This window comes from Leptonychotes weddellii, chromosome 4 (assembly GCF_054177405.1).
Source record: "Leptonychotes weddellii isolate Sample4059 chromosome 4, ASM5417740v2, whole genome shotgun sequence".
NCBI classification, from domain to species: Eukaryota; Metazoa; Chordata; class Mammalia; order Carnivora; family Phocidae; genus Leptonychotes; species Leptonychotes weddellii.
The window spans coordinates 27,553,962-27,571,376 of NC_138372.1; the positions used below are offsets into that span (position 1 = coordinate 27,553,962).

The 17,415-nt window shown below is 39.2% G+C and overlaps 1 protein-coding gene across 1 annotated transcript in view; it reads right to left on the reverse strand.

Moving 5' to 3' along the window:
- Positions 1-4,326: 4,326 nt before the first annotated feature.
- RRAGC (Ras related GTP binding C) overlaps positions 4,327-17,415 on the reverse strand; it is a 14,420-nt gene continuing 1,331 nt past the window's right edge. Inside the window, exons 2-7 of the mRNA XM_006742567.3 lie at positions 17,151-17,354; positions 15,975-16,174; positions 13,333-13,447; positions 12,191-12,333; positions 10,136-10,284; positions 4,327-5,856 (exon numbers count right to left, since the gene is read on the reverse strand). Of these exons, the coding sequence (XP_006742630.1) occupies positions 5,705-5,856; positions 10,136-10,284; positions 12,191-12,333; positions 13,333-13,447; positions 15,975-16,174; positions 17,151-17,354 (963 nt within the window). The 3' untranslated portion in view covers positions 4,327-5,704. The remainder of the gene's footprint in view (positions 5,857-10,135; positions 10,285-12,190; positions 12,334-13,332; positions 13,448-15,974; positions 16,175-17,150; positions 17,355-17,415) is intronic.

Sequence of the window (17,415 nt, forward strand, 5' to 3'; positions counted from 1 at the left end):
GTCTGCTCAAATAAATGACCACTCCCTTCTCAGATGTCTCATTACCTGGAACACAAAGTTCACGTACCTATTCAGATAGACCTGTGGGAGGGAGGACATGGAACTAAAGGAGGAATATTTATCATTTACCAAAATGTTACCCAGCACCTCTCTTTAAGAAAGAAAGAAAGAAAGAGAGAGAGAGAGAGAGAGAGAAAGACAGAGAAAGAAAGAAAGAAAGAAAAAGAAAGTTGTCTAAGATTAATATTCCATTTTTGTGGCCCAGACTTTCGTTCTGCAGCTTATGTTGTATTACACCAAATTAACTGTCCTCCACGTGCCTTCTGATGTTTGATCACTTTAGCTCAAAAGATGCTTTTTACAGTGTAAGGGTCTTAATGTGGAAGTTGTAACACTTTCACAACACATTGGGAGTAACAGGCGCTTTGAAGCAGGGGCTGGGGGGCACCAACTAGTTACCTTCCACTCAGTTCCTCATTATAACTGTCCTTCTGCAATGTTCTCAATTATATTTTAAACAGCTCTGAAGATGCATTGATGTAGCTAGTTCTTTTTACATTAAAATCTGTCTTTGCAGAACAGAGTCACAGCTGGGGATTGTGGAGAGTTGCTATGGCCCCAGAAGAAAGAAAAGCAAGTGCCCATGGAAGGATAATGTATCCCAGCCTTTTCCTTGAAAGCTTTAGCTCTCAAGAGTGAAATAATTACAACAGACCTCATTTGAAGCAGAGGAAACTGATGAAAGCAGATATTTTAATTCAAAGATGTGGCTTTTCCTTCCATGGGAGTCTTTAAGAGCACACACATCCACAACAGATGGCTCAGGGAGCAAGTAGTCCTGTCTGTTATAGGATTATGGATAGAGCCGTCTTCTTAAGGCCCCTTTGTAACCCATAATCCATGAGGCAAAGGATGTTATGACCTTTGTCCTATCCCACCCCTTGTTAAAAAGCTGATAAGATATAAAAAGTGAAAATCACAAACTGCTCCCCTTCTAAAATGTCTCTGATCACTCTTGAATATTATTTCAGGGGAAATAACTTCAGCAATTCTTTGGATCTCTAAGTTGGGTGTACACTTGGGTGATTAACAGACAATTTAAACTTTCAGAGCAGAGCAAATACGCAGGAGCCAGAAAGCAAAACGCTGTGTTTAAACAGTACAACACTGCCACCTAGAGGTCAAACACCAAGGCATCGGACACGACAGTCAAACCAGGTGAAAAAGCTAGGCAAGTTGCTGCCCAGACCAGAAGGGCATCCCCTCTATCCCATCAAAGCTGCAATGAAAGGCAATTTAAATGAGCACGCGTTTTCCTCAACGTGTGGGATATTGAGGAAGTAGCTACTGCGGAGTAGCAGAATATCCCTCCCCCATCACTCCCAGCAAGGACAGGTGGTGAGCAAGTCACCAAGAAAGAAGCAGGGAATGGACCCACCTCAAGGTGCAGGGGGAGAGTAGATGAAGGAAAAGGGAGTGGGTGGAGGGCTATTAGGGAGGATATGGCATTTAAGCTGAGCTTAGCAGGATGAATAGAATTTCTACAGGGCAGGGGAAGCCAATTCCATGTTGAAAGAACAGCAGGAGCTAACTAGGCTCAATTGTGAAAATACACAGGCTTTACTCTATTACACAACCAGGTCCCTGAGGGTTGAATTAAGACACTTGGAAAATGGGGGTGCCTGGGTGGCTCAGTTGGTTAAACCGCTGGTGCTGGATTTCAGCTCAGGTCATGATCTCAGGGTCCTGGGATTGAGCCCTGGGTCTTGGGATTGAGCCCTGAGTCAAGCCCTGCGTGGGCTCCGTGCTCAGCGGGAAGTCTGCTTGAGGATTCTCTCTTCCTCTCCTTCTTCCCCTCCCCCTGCTCATGCACTAATAAATAAATCTTTAAAATAATTTTTAAAAAGACACTTGGAAGATGGAATCCTACTTCCAATCCCACAGAAAACGTTTCAGTGAAGTGTCCTTCAGTGTATTCATTATACATGGCTTGAATAGGCATTTCTTAGTGTTGCACTGACTTAAGAACATGGGGTAAAAACCAAGGCAAAAAGGCTTCTCTATTGTAGTCTTCTCAGAACCTTTAATATTTGATTGAAAGCAGTAAATCTCCAAGAGACTACAGAATGTGATTTCCAAAATTTGACTATAGAATTCTTTTTCTACAAAACATCCCACAAGCAAACCTTCTTCCTTCCTACTTAGGGAAGCAAGGTCAAGTGGTGGTTTAAGGATGCCAAGTTCTAGAATCAAGCTGCATGGATTCCAGTTCTAACTCCACCACTCACAATTGAGTCTCTATGCCTCGGTTTTCCCATCCTCAAAATAGGAATATAGTCCCTACTTCACAAGGTACTGCGAAGATTATGTGAGGTAATACATATAAACCACCTAAAATAATTGCAAGTAGCTGCTGCCGCTTCATGTCTCTCCTGGCTGCTCTTTAGATCCACAGGCTCCCAACTCTGTGGGAGCAGTTCAGGAAAAATGCTGTTAATAGAAACACTCCAGCCATGCCGAACTGCTGCCCACATTCCCTTTAGAGACTATGTTCCTTCAGGGTCTCTGGGGGAAACAGGACACTGTTTTAAGTTACTTTACTAGCTTAGATGGAAAATAGTAACAATATTCACTAATAATCTCTTTTGGATATAACTAGAAAAGCTTTCAACATTTGCAAACCAAAACAGGACAAATCCACAAATCACACACGTTGTTTTGCCCAACTACAAAGCTTGTAACTATCTTAATTTTATCTTTAAAATCATTTCTCTGTAAAAGCACAGAACTCAAAATGTAGAAGGTAAATTAACTCACAAACACCTTCAGCATTCTATATTGGGACTTCATTGTATATATATGTGTGTGTGTGTGTGTGTCTAGAGACTGTGTGAGTGAATGAGAGAGGAAGTGGTATGTGCAACAGCTAAACTCCTTGCTGCAGAAGACTGTAAAGGTTTTATTTAGCCATCTGTAGCAGTGCTCTCCGAGGTAGCCTGGAACTGATAAAACAGGCAAACCCCTTAATAGTTTTGTAAGATTCTTCCATTTCCTTTATTTTTTTTTAAAGATTTTATTTATTTGACAGCGAGAGACACAGCGAGAGAGGGAACACAAGCAGGGGGAGTGGGAGAGGGAGAAGCAGGCTTCCCGCCGAGCAGGGAGCCCGATGCGGGGCTCGATCCCAGGACCCTGGGATCATGACCTGAGGCGAAGGCAGACGCTTAAAGCCACCCAGGCGCCCCTTCCATTTCCTTTAATCCTGAGTTGTCTCCCTCATTCACTCTCTATTTCACCACTTTTCAAGTTTTCTCCTAAATCACCTCCTAAATTTATAATTTTCCATATGTAGGAGGGGGAAAAAAGTAATTCTTGGGCACTTATGTGCCACGGTATACTCATCTTGGGGTTTTATCTCCATTGAACCAATGGGAGTGTGAGGCTGAAGATACAGGCAGGCCGCACTGGGCTGCCACATCCAGCGAGCAGGCCCCACCGTGCACGAACTATACCCAGGACTAGGCTGGCCAACCTCGGTTTACCAGGGCACACCTGTCGCTCTAGCATCATTATGAATGGCATCCCTTCCACTCTCAACAGTATCCTGGCTTGGAGTTTAATTTATATGGTTATCCTATCTGTAACTCTAGACAAGCTTCTCTACTCCTCTGGACTTCAGTTTCCCTAATTTGGAAACGGATACAGGATTAGATTGTATTTTAAGAGGTTTTATTTTTTTTTAATGTTTCTGTGATTTCCATTTCAAAGCTTTAAAATCGAATTCTAAAGTAATCTGATCATGAAAATTAAAAGATCTTTCAACCTCTACCGACCTTTCTCCCTTCTATAAACTACTGTATACCTTACCCCAACCAATTCAGATCCCACCTAACTGACATTTAAGGGTCAATAATGAGTATCCCAGGAACTGGAAGAAACGAACAAGCTGGAATTGGTACACATTTTTTATATGGTGTCCTACCTAATTTATCTCCTTACCCCTTCCTGGCTTGGCTATAATGCATCAGTTATGCCAGGCCCTGCATATTCCTCACCATGAGAGAGATTTGTTGGTATGCCAACACCACAACCAAAAAACCCTTTCACCTGGGCCTGGACTGCCTACCCTAAGCAGAAATGGGCCAGGAGAGATGTCTGGACCCAAGGCATGAAATTCCTGCATCAGGACAGAGCTTGATGTCCTAAGACATACAGCCTGTTAACCATATGAAGCCATGAAAGGAATGGACAATAGAATGATCAAGTGAGACAACTCAATGTCCCATCACCCCACCCTCCTCCTATCGGAGGCAAATAAAAAACTGATTTTGGAGTAAATACATTTATTGATACCCATTTTATATAGTTCAGTGAAATAATCTATAAATATAAAAGCATTTTCTTTTGGATATCACCATGGTCCATGTAAATACTCAACAGTCAGAATCATCTGCAGGAAGCACTCCAAGTCACACTGTTAGGTTAACAGACCTGAATATACATATTTCATTAAACAGTGGCACTTATGTACTCAAGTGGTCCAGTGGCTTTGGAATATAGGACTACTGGGCATGTCGAGTAAAAATAATGTCACTTTAAATCAATGGACAGGGTATCAACCATCAACAAAAAGAAACAATTATGAATTAATATCCTAGGTGAAGAAAGTACCACAGTTGACACTCGGTGTCAGAATACTGGAGACACAGTCTGTTTAATGACACGTTGTGGCGCCATGTGCTCTCTCCAACTCCCAGTGGACAGCCCACCAGTGCCTTAGGGTCATTCATGGCCAACAAAACAGCAGTTCGTAAAGAATACAGATAGCTTAGAATAAAAGGTATGTAGCGGCTGGGACCAAGTCTACAGAAAAGTGAGCTAAATATTTCAATGACATAATGAATTTCTCCCCTAGGAGGAGGAGATTGTGGGGAAAACAAACTTCTTAAATTCCCATCTTTACACTGATCATGATCACTTATCTAATGGAGGAGAAAGAATCCAGATAGCTGGTACCCAAAACACAGGTGCAAACTTTTTCTTCTGTTTCAGTTTCTTCAACACTTCCAAGAGAATTAATGCAGCAGCCACTGTTGAGCCTTGCTCTCGACCTGATGCAGCATAAAACGTTCTCGTTTCTTCAGTAACAAACACAGGAATGTCCTTTGCTGCGGTCAGACCATGTGTCTTCTGAGTTAGCAAGCAAATGCATTTAAAACGACTTAGGTGTGCAATGTCCAAAACTGCAATCTGAGAGGCAGTGTTAGAACTTAAGCAAGGCAGGATTTTTAGAGACTACTCAAATGAAAACCTAAGTGAAGCATATAAAAATTCAGTTCTTTCTATTATTTCCAACTGGCAATTGACAGCAACATTCTCTGGTAAGGATGGGTAAGTGGTGTTATCTCCAGGTCCAAAATATCCCAACTACTTAAAATAGGACCCCAAAGAGGAGAAAGACACACTGTGTTCTGTGGTCTCTAGAATTCTTTTTTGCCATTTAAAAAAAAAAAGAAATAGTAGCTTCAGTTGCACACCACTGGTTGAAGGGGTTTTCATCCAAACGAGAAACTCTACCCCTTGTCTCTAGTGGGACCGGCACCAGGATTCCCACAAGCGGCAGCTCCCCTGTCCTGTAGCACGTGGCATCTGACCCTGGAGTGAAGAGTGAGCTGGCACAGAGCCCCGACAGCTGGACTTCAGGCTAGATGGCATTTCGCGGCGTGCCATTGTGTGTCAGCGCTTTCAGGCTGGGGGCACTGGGCTGGTGACCACAGCTCCTGTGAGAAGTCACACCCACCTCAAAAACCTCATGAATAGCTTTCCGGAAACAGTGGAAGTTGTAGTCTATTAAACCTGCAAGAGAGAAAAAGAAGATGAGGCCCCCTGAATGTCAATTGTGAAATTATCTATTAGGAAATATTTGGTGACAGAAGGAAATAATTGGTTATGTATTAAAAAACACACACCCAACTGAGGAGTTTTCTATGTTAGAAACGTGATAAAGCAGATACCCGAAACGTGATAAAGCAGATACCCAAACCGTTAACACTGGTTACCTCTGGGGCCTGGGAATGAGCTGAGTCAATAAATAAAACAATCAGGAAGGTAAATTTGCCAAGAAAACCTACAATAAAATCTAAAGTGAAAATAAAATACTTTTCAAATTATCAAGCTTTTCCTTTCACAAGTGTTTCAGGCAGCCAGTGAAGAGCAGGAGGGAACAGCTGGAGCAGCAGTTTGGCACACTGCCCAGTAGAGCCCTGGGATCTGGGAGGTACCAGAGAGGCCCACCAGCCAGAGACTCAGTAGCCTACACCTGCTCTCCAGGCAATGCAGCTCCTTCTTCATCTGTTTCATGAACTGGCTTCCAAATAAGATTTTGGTCAAACAGTTCTGTTTTGTGATAGAAATGGCTAGTTGCCTACCAAAAATCCACTTGTCCCCCTTCTTCCTTAGTAACGGAAACCCAATTTCAGATGAGCACAATGATGCTCAGCTAAAACATTACACTTCCCAGCCTTCCTTGCAGTTATGTGTGGCCACATGACCAATTCCGGCCACTGAGATAGGTGGAAGCATGTGGGACCTCTGTGAAATCTCCTTAAAAGGAAAAGGAAGTATTCTTTCCCCAGTCTTGTTCCTCCTTATTGTCTGGAATACGGAGCTCCAGGAGCCATTCTGAACCATGAGGTGACCTTAAGAATAGAAGCCAGTGAGAAGAATGGCAGATCAGAGAAGCATCAATGCCCTCGAGGATACTGGGACATGAAGACGACCACACAAGAAACAAATCAAAACAATACGGCGTTAAAATGACTACAAATGTCAAAGAAGTCTGCAGGAGGGAGAGCCCAGTGCAGGGCAAAAGCAGCCAATGAAAACCTCAGGGATGAGGCAGAACTTTGGGGATACAGGCAAGGTTTAGTTAGGCAGGAAAGAGGAACAATATTACAAAAAAACAGCAGGGAGCTGGCAATGAGAACACAGCACAGGTCAAAGATAGGAAAGAAACTGGTGTGGCTGGAGATAGGGGCAGAGAATTCTCACTGGGAAGTACTGGGAATCAAGTCTGACTAAGGAGATTAGAGCCAAATCCAGGAGGTCCTTCAGACTCAGGAAGGAAAAAAAAAAAAAAAACTATAAAAGTTTGGTAAGTTCGACTACATTAAAAATTACTTCTGTGAAAATGGTAAAATAAAATTGACAATCAGGGAAACTTGAACACTAGCCAGAGATCTGATGAAATCACTGTTCTTTTTTTATGTTTATTAATGGCACCATTATGTTTTAAAAAGAATGCTCTCTCTTAGAGATACCTGCTGAAATCTGTAGAGACAAAATTACTTGATCAAGTCAGAGATTTGTTTTAGAATAATCCAGTAAGGGGGCGCCTGGGTGGCTCAGATGGTTAAGCGTCTGCCTTCGGCTCAGGTCATGATCCCAGGGTCCTGGGATCGAGCCCCACATCAGGCTCCTGGCTCAGCAGGAAACCTGCTTCTCCCTCTTCCTGCTCATGCTCTCTCTCTCTCTATCTCTGTGTCTCAAATGAATAAATAAAATCTTTAAAAAAAAAAAAAAAGAATAATCCAGTAGGGAAAGAGGTATAGAAAAAGACTGGCTATGATTTTGATAATTATCCAATCTGGGTGATAGATAAAAGGGGTTCATTCTGTTCTCTACTTTTTCATGTCTGACAGTTTCCACAACAAAAGGGTAAAAAATAATAATTTAGCTGGTACGATAAACAGAAAACAAGACTGACCATACACTGGTGACTCTTAAAGCAGGAGGATGGGTATGTGGACACTCCTTGTGTTGCTCTACTTTTGTATATATTTGAAAATTTCTGTAACCAAAAACGGTTTTGTTTTTAACTTTTATTTTTTTTTTAAAGATTTTTATTTATTTACCTGTGAGTGAGAGAGAGAGAGCACAGAAGGAACGCGAGGAGCAGACTCCCCGCTGAGCAGAGAGCCCAACATGGGGCTCGATCCCAGGAACCTGAGATCATGACCTGAGCCGAAGGCAGACGCTTAACTGACTGAGCCACCCAGGCACCCCTGTTTTTAACTTTTAAGATTAAAATGGAGGAAAATAAAGAACTCCTAAGAAGTACAAAAAGGATAAAGGTATACGAACAGGTAAATTGCCAAAGAACAACCTTGAACTGGCATAAAAGGTACCTGCCATAAGGAAAATGCCTGCCCTAACTAGTAATTAAGTAAAAATTAGAACCAAATGAGATACCATTTTACACCTACCAGATTGACAAGCATTATCAAGGACACGAAGTGATAAGAACTCCTACACAGTGCTGCCAGAGGCGAAAATGGGAAAGCCACTTTGGAGAGCAATGTTTAATAAGGCTGAAGATATATATATGAATACATCTCTATAAATTCCACTACTAAATATATTCTAAGAGAAACTCTCCACATGTGCAATGGCAAACGTGTTCTTCTGCTGCATCTGAGTATTTGTTGCAAAGCTATTTGTGATTTTAAAAGTAACCTAAATGTCCAGCAGAAAGAAAATAAATTGTGGTATATTCAGTCAATATGGTGTGGAGTGAAAATGACTGAATGAACTAAAGCTACATGTTATCAACACAAATCTCAAAAAAGATCTTAAGTGAAGAGAGTGAGCAAGTTGCAGAAGACTACATTTTTACATCATTTACACAGAGATACACAATACAAAACTCTATATTGGTTAAGGAAGATACAAAGTAAAATAATACATCATGGGAAAATTAACTACTACATTCAACATAGCACCAAAAAGACTTCCAAGGAGACATACATCAAAGTCAACTATGTCTCTGCCATGTTTTAAGTTCTGAAGCTCAAACGTGAATACACACATTTTTGTTTATCCAAAAATGTTGTGTATCTGATATAGTTCATTAATATTAACATTAGTGAAATAGTATTAATTCATTCTATATTAAATATTAAAAACACAGACCATAGAGCAGGCACCTGTTGCAGTGAACAAGAGAGAGCGATGATAGATCCTTGAGGACTTAAATAACATGATGAAAGTAACTTTCTGAAAGCTAGTCTGTCTTTGGAATAAAAGACAATACATACTAGCCCCTCAAAACACATGCGGAACGCATCACCTCAAGTAGGACATGACTGCACCACCACGGGCCTGCAGGGAGGAGGACCTGGACTGACAGTGGGAGTGGAAAGGAAACCCAAGAAACAAATGAGATTTGGTGAAAATTCAATGTAAACAATACAGGAAAAGAAGGGAAAAAGGAGAACACAGAATGCCCTTGTGAAATGACCTGCAAGGGCCCCTTCGCAGTGCCTCCACACAATCACCTGACTACAAGACATCTGAGCTTGGACACCAAGCAATGTCATAACTGGTAACAACACTATGGTAGCCAAAAGGGTCAGGAAACTGAGGGGAAATAGTCATCAGTTTTGACAACATGTACAAGATGATAATCAAATATTTAAGTGAAAATGTCTTACTAAGAGCTCCAAACGTGGGACTGGAATATGGGCCCAAGTCAGAGCTAGAGAGGTGAATTTTTCAACCACATAGAGAACATTAACTGACCATGGCTTGGATGAGCTGACCAGGAGAATAAGGGAAGAAGCAAGCAAAAAGACGTGGCTCTGAAAAACGCTCAGAACTGAGAAAAACAAAAGCAACAGAAGAGGAGATCAGAGAAACAAATACATAAAATAACTTGGAGAGCTCAGCTTTAGGGAAGCAAAGAGAGAGGGAAACAACAAGCAAGGAGGGACTGGCAGGGTCACATGCTTGAGAAGGCTGAAGAGGCAAGAGAATGAGGAAAGGCCACTGCATGTAGCAAGAAGGTAAGCTGGTAACCTGCCCAAGAATCATCTCCAGAAACAGGTTTGGGTGGAAGCCCAAGTGCAAGCATTTAGACATGTATTAAAAGGACCCAAAATAAGAAAGGCTGGAATTAAATACCTGATTTAACATAAAAGACCAAAAGAAGTCTGGACTATATATGGAAAGGAAGGGACAAAAGTAGTTTGAGCTGATACTCATCTAACACTGCAGTATTATTTTCTCTGATTTTCAAGAACCTAATAAATTTTTCCAAAGAACTTAACATAAAAACAGCCTTTTAAAATGCCATTACCTTTTCGTTCAAAACTTTCTTCCCTAAGAATGCAGACCAGTGCCAAAAATTTAGTCACTTCCTTTAAATAAAGGACAGTCGTATTATTCAGCTTGATAATTGCCATAGATTCTTTGTCATAAGCACTTCCACTTCCATCTTCCTTTAACCTGTTTTAAAACAAAGTATTCATTACAGGTTTCCCAGCGAGGTATTCTGTCACATTTAATTTGCACAATGACAAGTCCTTCCACCCAGTTTCCCAAGGGTCTTTTAAGAAAAAATACTGGCTTAAATATACGGCAACAGAAGTTCCCATTTAAGAAATAGGGCTCCCAGGGGCGCCTGGGTGGCTCAGTTGGCTCTTGATCTCAGCTCAGGTCTTGATCTCATCATGAGTTCAAGCCCCGCGTTGGGCTCCACACAGGGCACAGAGCCTACTTAAAAAAAAAAAAAGAAAAAGAAAGAAAGAAAAGAAAAAAAAGAAATAGGGTTCCCAGACAAGGATGCAGTATTCCATGCATGCACACCTTCATCATGTTTACCCAGGATACAGGGAATATAGGTTTTAAATCTTCCCTCATCCTAATCTGTACTGACACAGTATACAAAAAAGGACCTAACGTAAGAAAACTGCCACTAGTGAAAAAGGAGTAAGTATAAAAACTAAAATGAATACAGTCTATCAAGATACTGTGGTATCCTGATGCTTACAAAGTGAGCCTTCAGGGTCTGAAAGCTATTGTCTTTACTAGAATTGTCAGAATTATACCTAGTCCTCCTTCAAAAGATGTAAGAGTCAAGTAAGAAATAAATATAATAAAGTACAACAAACTGCATGCATGGATTGTGTTAAGAATGAGATAATGGATATTTTTCTTCTCTTTTATAATGTGCCATATAATGTATAATGTATTTTACAATGTACCTTATGCTGAAAAAAACTTTGCAACTAAATTTGGTTTTTAAATTATGAAAAAAGCAGTTATGAAATTTTGATTTCTTTTAAAGAAAAAAACAAGTGTTCTATTCATCCATTTTTAAAATTAGGAATGGGAACATGAAGCTTTACCGAATAATATAACAAACAGAAACATCACATTTTCATTATGGAAAAAGTTAGAGCAAAGGAGAGCATGTAACCACAAAAGTGAAAAACAAATAGAAGACAGGAACAGACAGGTAAAGAACATGTGAGAGAAATGCATTCTCCTACTCAGTCAGCTGGAGAAAGACACCAACAAATTAGGCTGAGAGACCAAGGTGAAGGGCAGGGACAGCGAGATGAAAGAAGAGTTCAGACCAGGTGGAAAAGGGAACAGATAAAGGACACAGAAAGCAAAGGTTATGTTAGAGCATCAGAAAAGTGCCTTGGGAGTGCTGATGTTAATGCATGGGGGGAGTGGGGGGTCAGGGCTATTAGAAGCAACAGAGGTTGTTGGCTTTTGAAATACCAGTAATTCTCCAAAGTTTTCACTCGTCCTCTGGACTATTCCACAAAATCACACCTTTGCTGGCATTTATAAATCTCTGTATGGAGTTTGGTGAATTTACATAAAGAAATAGTTTACATTTTAGAAATTTATTTTGGAAACTCAGATGTATGGGTCAAATTTTTCTATGTGTAAGTCCTTCTGACACCCAAACTTCTGATTTCCTTGTTTCTTAGCTCTCTGAAAGATTAGGATCTCTCATTTCCATAAAGCCTGAAGATAAATTAGGAACCAGTATTTACTGTTATTCAAAATAAATTAATCTACTTTTTTGATCTAGCAGAGTCCCTAAGGAAGAAGACACAGTGCAAGCCCCCCAAATCATGGCAGGAGAAACTTTCATTGACAATTAAATCTGGCACTAGCACATTTTTTCAACTGCTCTTACCCATCCTCTGAAGCAGTAAGACCTAGCAGTCCCTCTACAGGGAAATCAAGCTCCAAGCAGAAGCACTATAGTCAGAACAAGTCCACTCCAAACAGTACCTGCCAGAGGCCTCAAAAATTAACCCCTCTGACAAACCAAACTGGTAGTCTTCCACCTGTCTGAGATCTTGCAAATATATATATATATATAACTTACCCATATATACAAGACACATCAATTACAACATCAATCATGTCACAGCAAAGTTCATAAGATTGCATATCCACAGGAGAACTGTCTGTTGCAATGTAGATTTTGCTGACAACATCGAAGAGAAAAGCTTTTTCAATACCTGAATTCTTGGAAAAACAAAATTGGGGAAGTATTCAGTTTTAAGAATCAAAATTTGTAATTTACCTAAGATCTTGAAATTATGGATTAACACACAAGGACATTTTTAATTGTATAGCCCAATACCAAAAAAGCAAATAGTATTTGGTTGAGAGACACTTCTGTTATCCAAAGAATAAAAGTGGAATCATTTCTCTGCTCTGATTTACTGACTTAACTGCAGTAAATTTGTTTTTCTTCCTCCTCTATTTAAATGATTTATTTGCTAAGACCCACCAAAAAAATTAACAAAAAAAATCCTCCAAAAATCAAGCCATGCTACATTTTCAATAATCCTTTCTTGTTACAATAATCAACCTCTGATTTGAATGACCTTGCTACCAGAAAGGCTTTCTGTGGCAATCAGCAAAACATAAAAGAATTAGTTTGATGTCAACATCTAACATAACCCAAAAGCCCAAAAGAACTGGGGATCACTACACCCTGAGTGCTTCAAAGTAATGTCTAGAAAATATAAAAGTTGAATGTTATATTTATTGAAGGAACATCCTTTCTTATTAAGCTGAATCTTCAAAATAAGGAAGGTGAAATATGATACTAAGATTATGTTAGCAAGGAAAAGAAAACATCAATTTTTCAATGTGACCTCCTATAAAGCAGAGATTAAGCAGGAGTCAAATTCCCAAAACCCAGACTTTTCCAGTTACTACTCTTCGTTCAGCAAACAGATGTCATGAAGATTTTTTTTTATCATGAAGATTTTTATTAAGAAAGCATGAAGAAATTTTTCACTTCATTTTAAGATCAAAAGGGTGAGCACTAAGAAAAGAACTCAGAAAATAACTCAAGCCGTTTTTTTTAATGTTATGATTTATTTTACATGTTAAGTGTGTCATTAGTCTTTCAGCCTGATTCAGACTAATACAAGCCATTTTTTTGGAGAATTTGATAACACAAATATATTCAAGAAAATGGAATCAGAAACTGTAGTGAATTAGCTCACTTACTGATATAAAGATATTTAATAGGTTTTCCAAGGTCGGCAGTTGTGGGATGAGTTTCTGCACCACCTTACTAAATGCTTCAAATATTGAATGGTCATAGATACTAGTCAAATAAAAGCTGAAAAACACAACACAGTTTGATTAATTTGAAAAATATCTTCAGTGACAATTATAAAATATAAAATTTTAAGTTTCTTAACATTTGATTTCACTAAGTTCAAATAAAGCCTTTTTATCTTGCCTGTCATTCCCTACTGTTCAAGAAGACAAACGTAGTTTCCCCACCTGGCTTGTAACCATCCATCTCTTTACAGCATTTACAAAAGAGGGCAATTTCCTAGTACCCAGGAAAGCATTTTCAGATGCAGAAACCTGAATATTCACCTAAGTCTTTGCAACCTGATCCAAAAAACCTGGTTTCTTAAGCCCATAACTGACAAAGACCAAGATAAAAACCAAGAGGGAGCACAGAGAGGGGTGACATTTATTCAATAAGAATATAATTCAGGTTTCTTCAAAAATGTCATTTCCTCAGAAAGCTCTTTCCTGACCCTAGCTAAAACAGTAGCCCTTTCCCCTAATTTTTCTTCATAGTACTGATAAGTACCTAAAATTACACTATACATTTATTTGTAAGGGCTTCTGAGCTGTCTCATCCATCAGAATGTAAGCTCCGTGAGGACAGAGACGTGACGGTCTTGCTCATAGCTACAACCCCACTGCCTCGAACAGTGCTCATAAATATTTGTTCAATAAACAAATGAACAAAACTGATGCTCAGAATTTATGTAAATGACATAATTAGAAGGACAGGAGCTGGGGCCCTATAAAAAATAGGAATGGAACAGGAATCTGCCTAAAAGGACATACAGTGGAGAAGTAACATCCACAGATTTAACAAAACACATATGAAAAAGACAGATCTTTCACATTTTAAACAATACAATTTTACCTGTTATTTTTAGCTCAGGGAGTATACTCCTCATTATGTAGTTGTTCTATTTATTTATTTATAAGTATACATTACAAAGTCGGAAACACAGAACTGTGGCTATCACACTTTACAGGCAATTTAAAAATACCTTCAAGAAGCTGATCCAGGAACCTAACCCTATACAAGATGGGGCTCGACTCTAGATGTTTGAGCAACGAAACAAGTGAGGCCAAGATGACCCCCTCCTAAAGGCACTAGGGACAAAGGAATATTTTATTGTTTCCTTTAGGCAATATGGGAAGGTCCTTCAGGGACTCTGAGGCTTGGAAGTAGATGGGGACATGGAGAACCTGCAACGTACGGGGCATTTTAGTAAGCTGGGTTTCTGGAAACCGGAAATTGAATACAGCCTAACCCACAGCCGTGCTAGTTATTAATAAAAACTTGATGCAAAGATTCTACAGAGGTTAACAAGGCCTAGGGCCCTATAAGGAACTAGAGAAAGGGATGGCATGTACCACTGGGGGTGGGACGCCCCAAAAAGGGACAAGGAAGTGGTCTAAAGAGATTAGGAGAATTCCCATGTGCACTAGGGAACACAGGACAATCATGGCCTAAAATCCATTGTTAAGAGTAGAGTCCTAAAAGTAAGACTGAGGAAATTCATAGGGAGGCACTTTCACTTTCACTTACAAATAATTTTTTTAAAGCATGAATTACTGATAAATATTTTAAAATTTCAATCCAGACAAACTACAGATCAGTAAGACTTTTTCTACATGACTTCCTAGAAGAATAACTGAAAGACCTTGGAGCCTGAGGCCCTAGGGAATATTTGGGGCAGGGATGGGGGGTGGATTGAGCCTATAAGGAAGTCACTCTAACAGACCAGGGACAGGGAAATAGCTGTACCATGGGTCTCTCCCCTGCTTCCCCTTTAAGCTGTTTATATCATCAAGAGAACATTTTCTTGGGTACTTTTTATTACTCATATCTACCTATACCACCAAAAAAACACAAAATACAGAAAATATTCCTCATACACTTTCAGAACACAAGCACATAAATCATCAATCCTATCTAGTAGTTGTTCTTTAATCATTTCTTAACGGTATTTAATTATGAATCAGCAGTTCTTTAAACCTAACAGGAACCCTAAACAGATTTATAGAATAAACTCACCTAACCCAAACTTTAGAGATTCATAAAAGCATAAACTGTTTTTAAAACATACATAAGATACATTAGAGACCAGACTTGAAAATGTACCTCTTTAAAAGGCTTTTCCTACTGAAAAAAATACTGTGAAGACTCAAGCTACATACTTCTACAACAAATATGACAGAGTCCTTGAACTGAGGCAAAATGAAAATAAATAAATAAATAAATGATGAAATCAAGAGAGGGGAGTCCCAAAGCAGATTTATGCCATGAGGAAACAGGCTGATTCCAGTCTCTTGAGATGAATTTCTAAAAGCACCAATGAAAACACTTCACATGACTTCAATCGCCAGGAAAATGCAAAAAAATTGGGAAAGTAACTTCTCAAATACCATCAGGTTCCCAAAATTGAATTCAACAAAGATATCAAGAACATTACAGATTTGGGAAGGGTATACCAGTAACAGAAAGCTACGTGTTTGTAATGACAGAGATGGGAATACATTTACACATTTTTCAGGGCTCTCATATCAAACACACATGTTGTTACCTAAGGTGGAGTTTTTCTAGCCCAGCATCTGCAAGGTCATCATTGGCCCTTTGATGAATGTCCCTCTGTGTTTCTATTTTGTGATCATCAGACAGACCATCAACTTTGTGAATAAAAACCTCAAAATTCATGTCTGGGTTAACTTTGTAGGCTTTAGAAACAGTAATGTGAAGTCTTGTTAAAGCCTCCATGTAGTCATCCTGTAAGTCAGAACAAAATATTTTTTAAAAAGAAATCTTGTAAAAGTCAGTAACGAGTTAAGAAAGCCTCAAACCACCTCTTTCCCCAACCACAGAAAATATATTATCCTAATTATTCACAAATACTCCAAACATTCAAATACATTAACTTAATCTCTCTAAATCTTTCATCTCTCCAGATAAAAAATTCAATTACCAAGTTAATGTTTGTAATTTTTAATATTGGTAAGAAAAGGGAAAAGGAAAGGGACATTTCTTCCCAATAGAATTTTTTTTAAAGTAATCCCAGCTCTGCCATTTATTAGATGTGTGACTTTAAGCAGGTTCCTTAAACTTGTGGTCTCAGTTTACTCATCCATAAAATTGGAATTATTATACCTACCTCACAGTATTATAAAGAAAAAATTAAACTGGATCATGTATGTGAAAGCATCCATTACAGAGCCTCTCACTCAGAAAGCATGCCTAACTAACGTTTAAGCTTCTTAAGGTCAGGGACATGTCCCATTCATCTCAGGGCTTGTCATATGCTAGGCCCTCAATAAATGCTTGTTGAGCCAAACTCAATTTGGACAACGAAGAAAACTATTCACTTTAATATTTACTGACTCAGTTCTCCTATTCCTCATTAGATTATGGGCACCAAGAAGATCTTTCCAGTGAGTGACATCGCTATCGTAATAGTTAGTGAAATACGGCAATATCCACTATTAACAAATAAAAGTGGAAAACTGCTCATTAACTGGAATTCAAAGATAATAAGCCACTATCTCCTAATCATCTCATATTCTGTACTCGCACAATGGCATGCCTGCTCCCAACACACCTCTGCAGTTCCATCTCCCATACTGCTAGGAAATCTATCGGCAAAGAAATAATCTGCAAGAAGCACATGATAAAGAAGATAAACACCTTTCCTTTGTGTCTACATCTTTTGACATGAGAAAAAAGAAATAAACATCATTATTCCTACTACCTGTGCATCGATGACATATATCAATGCTCCTGTTCCCCTGAAGATCATCTCGTAGTCAAAAGTTGGGTCAAAAAAGTCCATTTGCCCAGGAAAATCCCATATCTGGAAATTCACAAAGGAGCTATTGGAAATGTCATCTTTATAAATCTTGTTGGTACTTTCCAAAAAGAGAGTCTCGTTGGGTGACATTTTATGAAACACCACCTGTTAAAAGAAAGAAGATAATTTTATAACTATTCAACTTTGTATTTAAAGTTCAAAACTC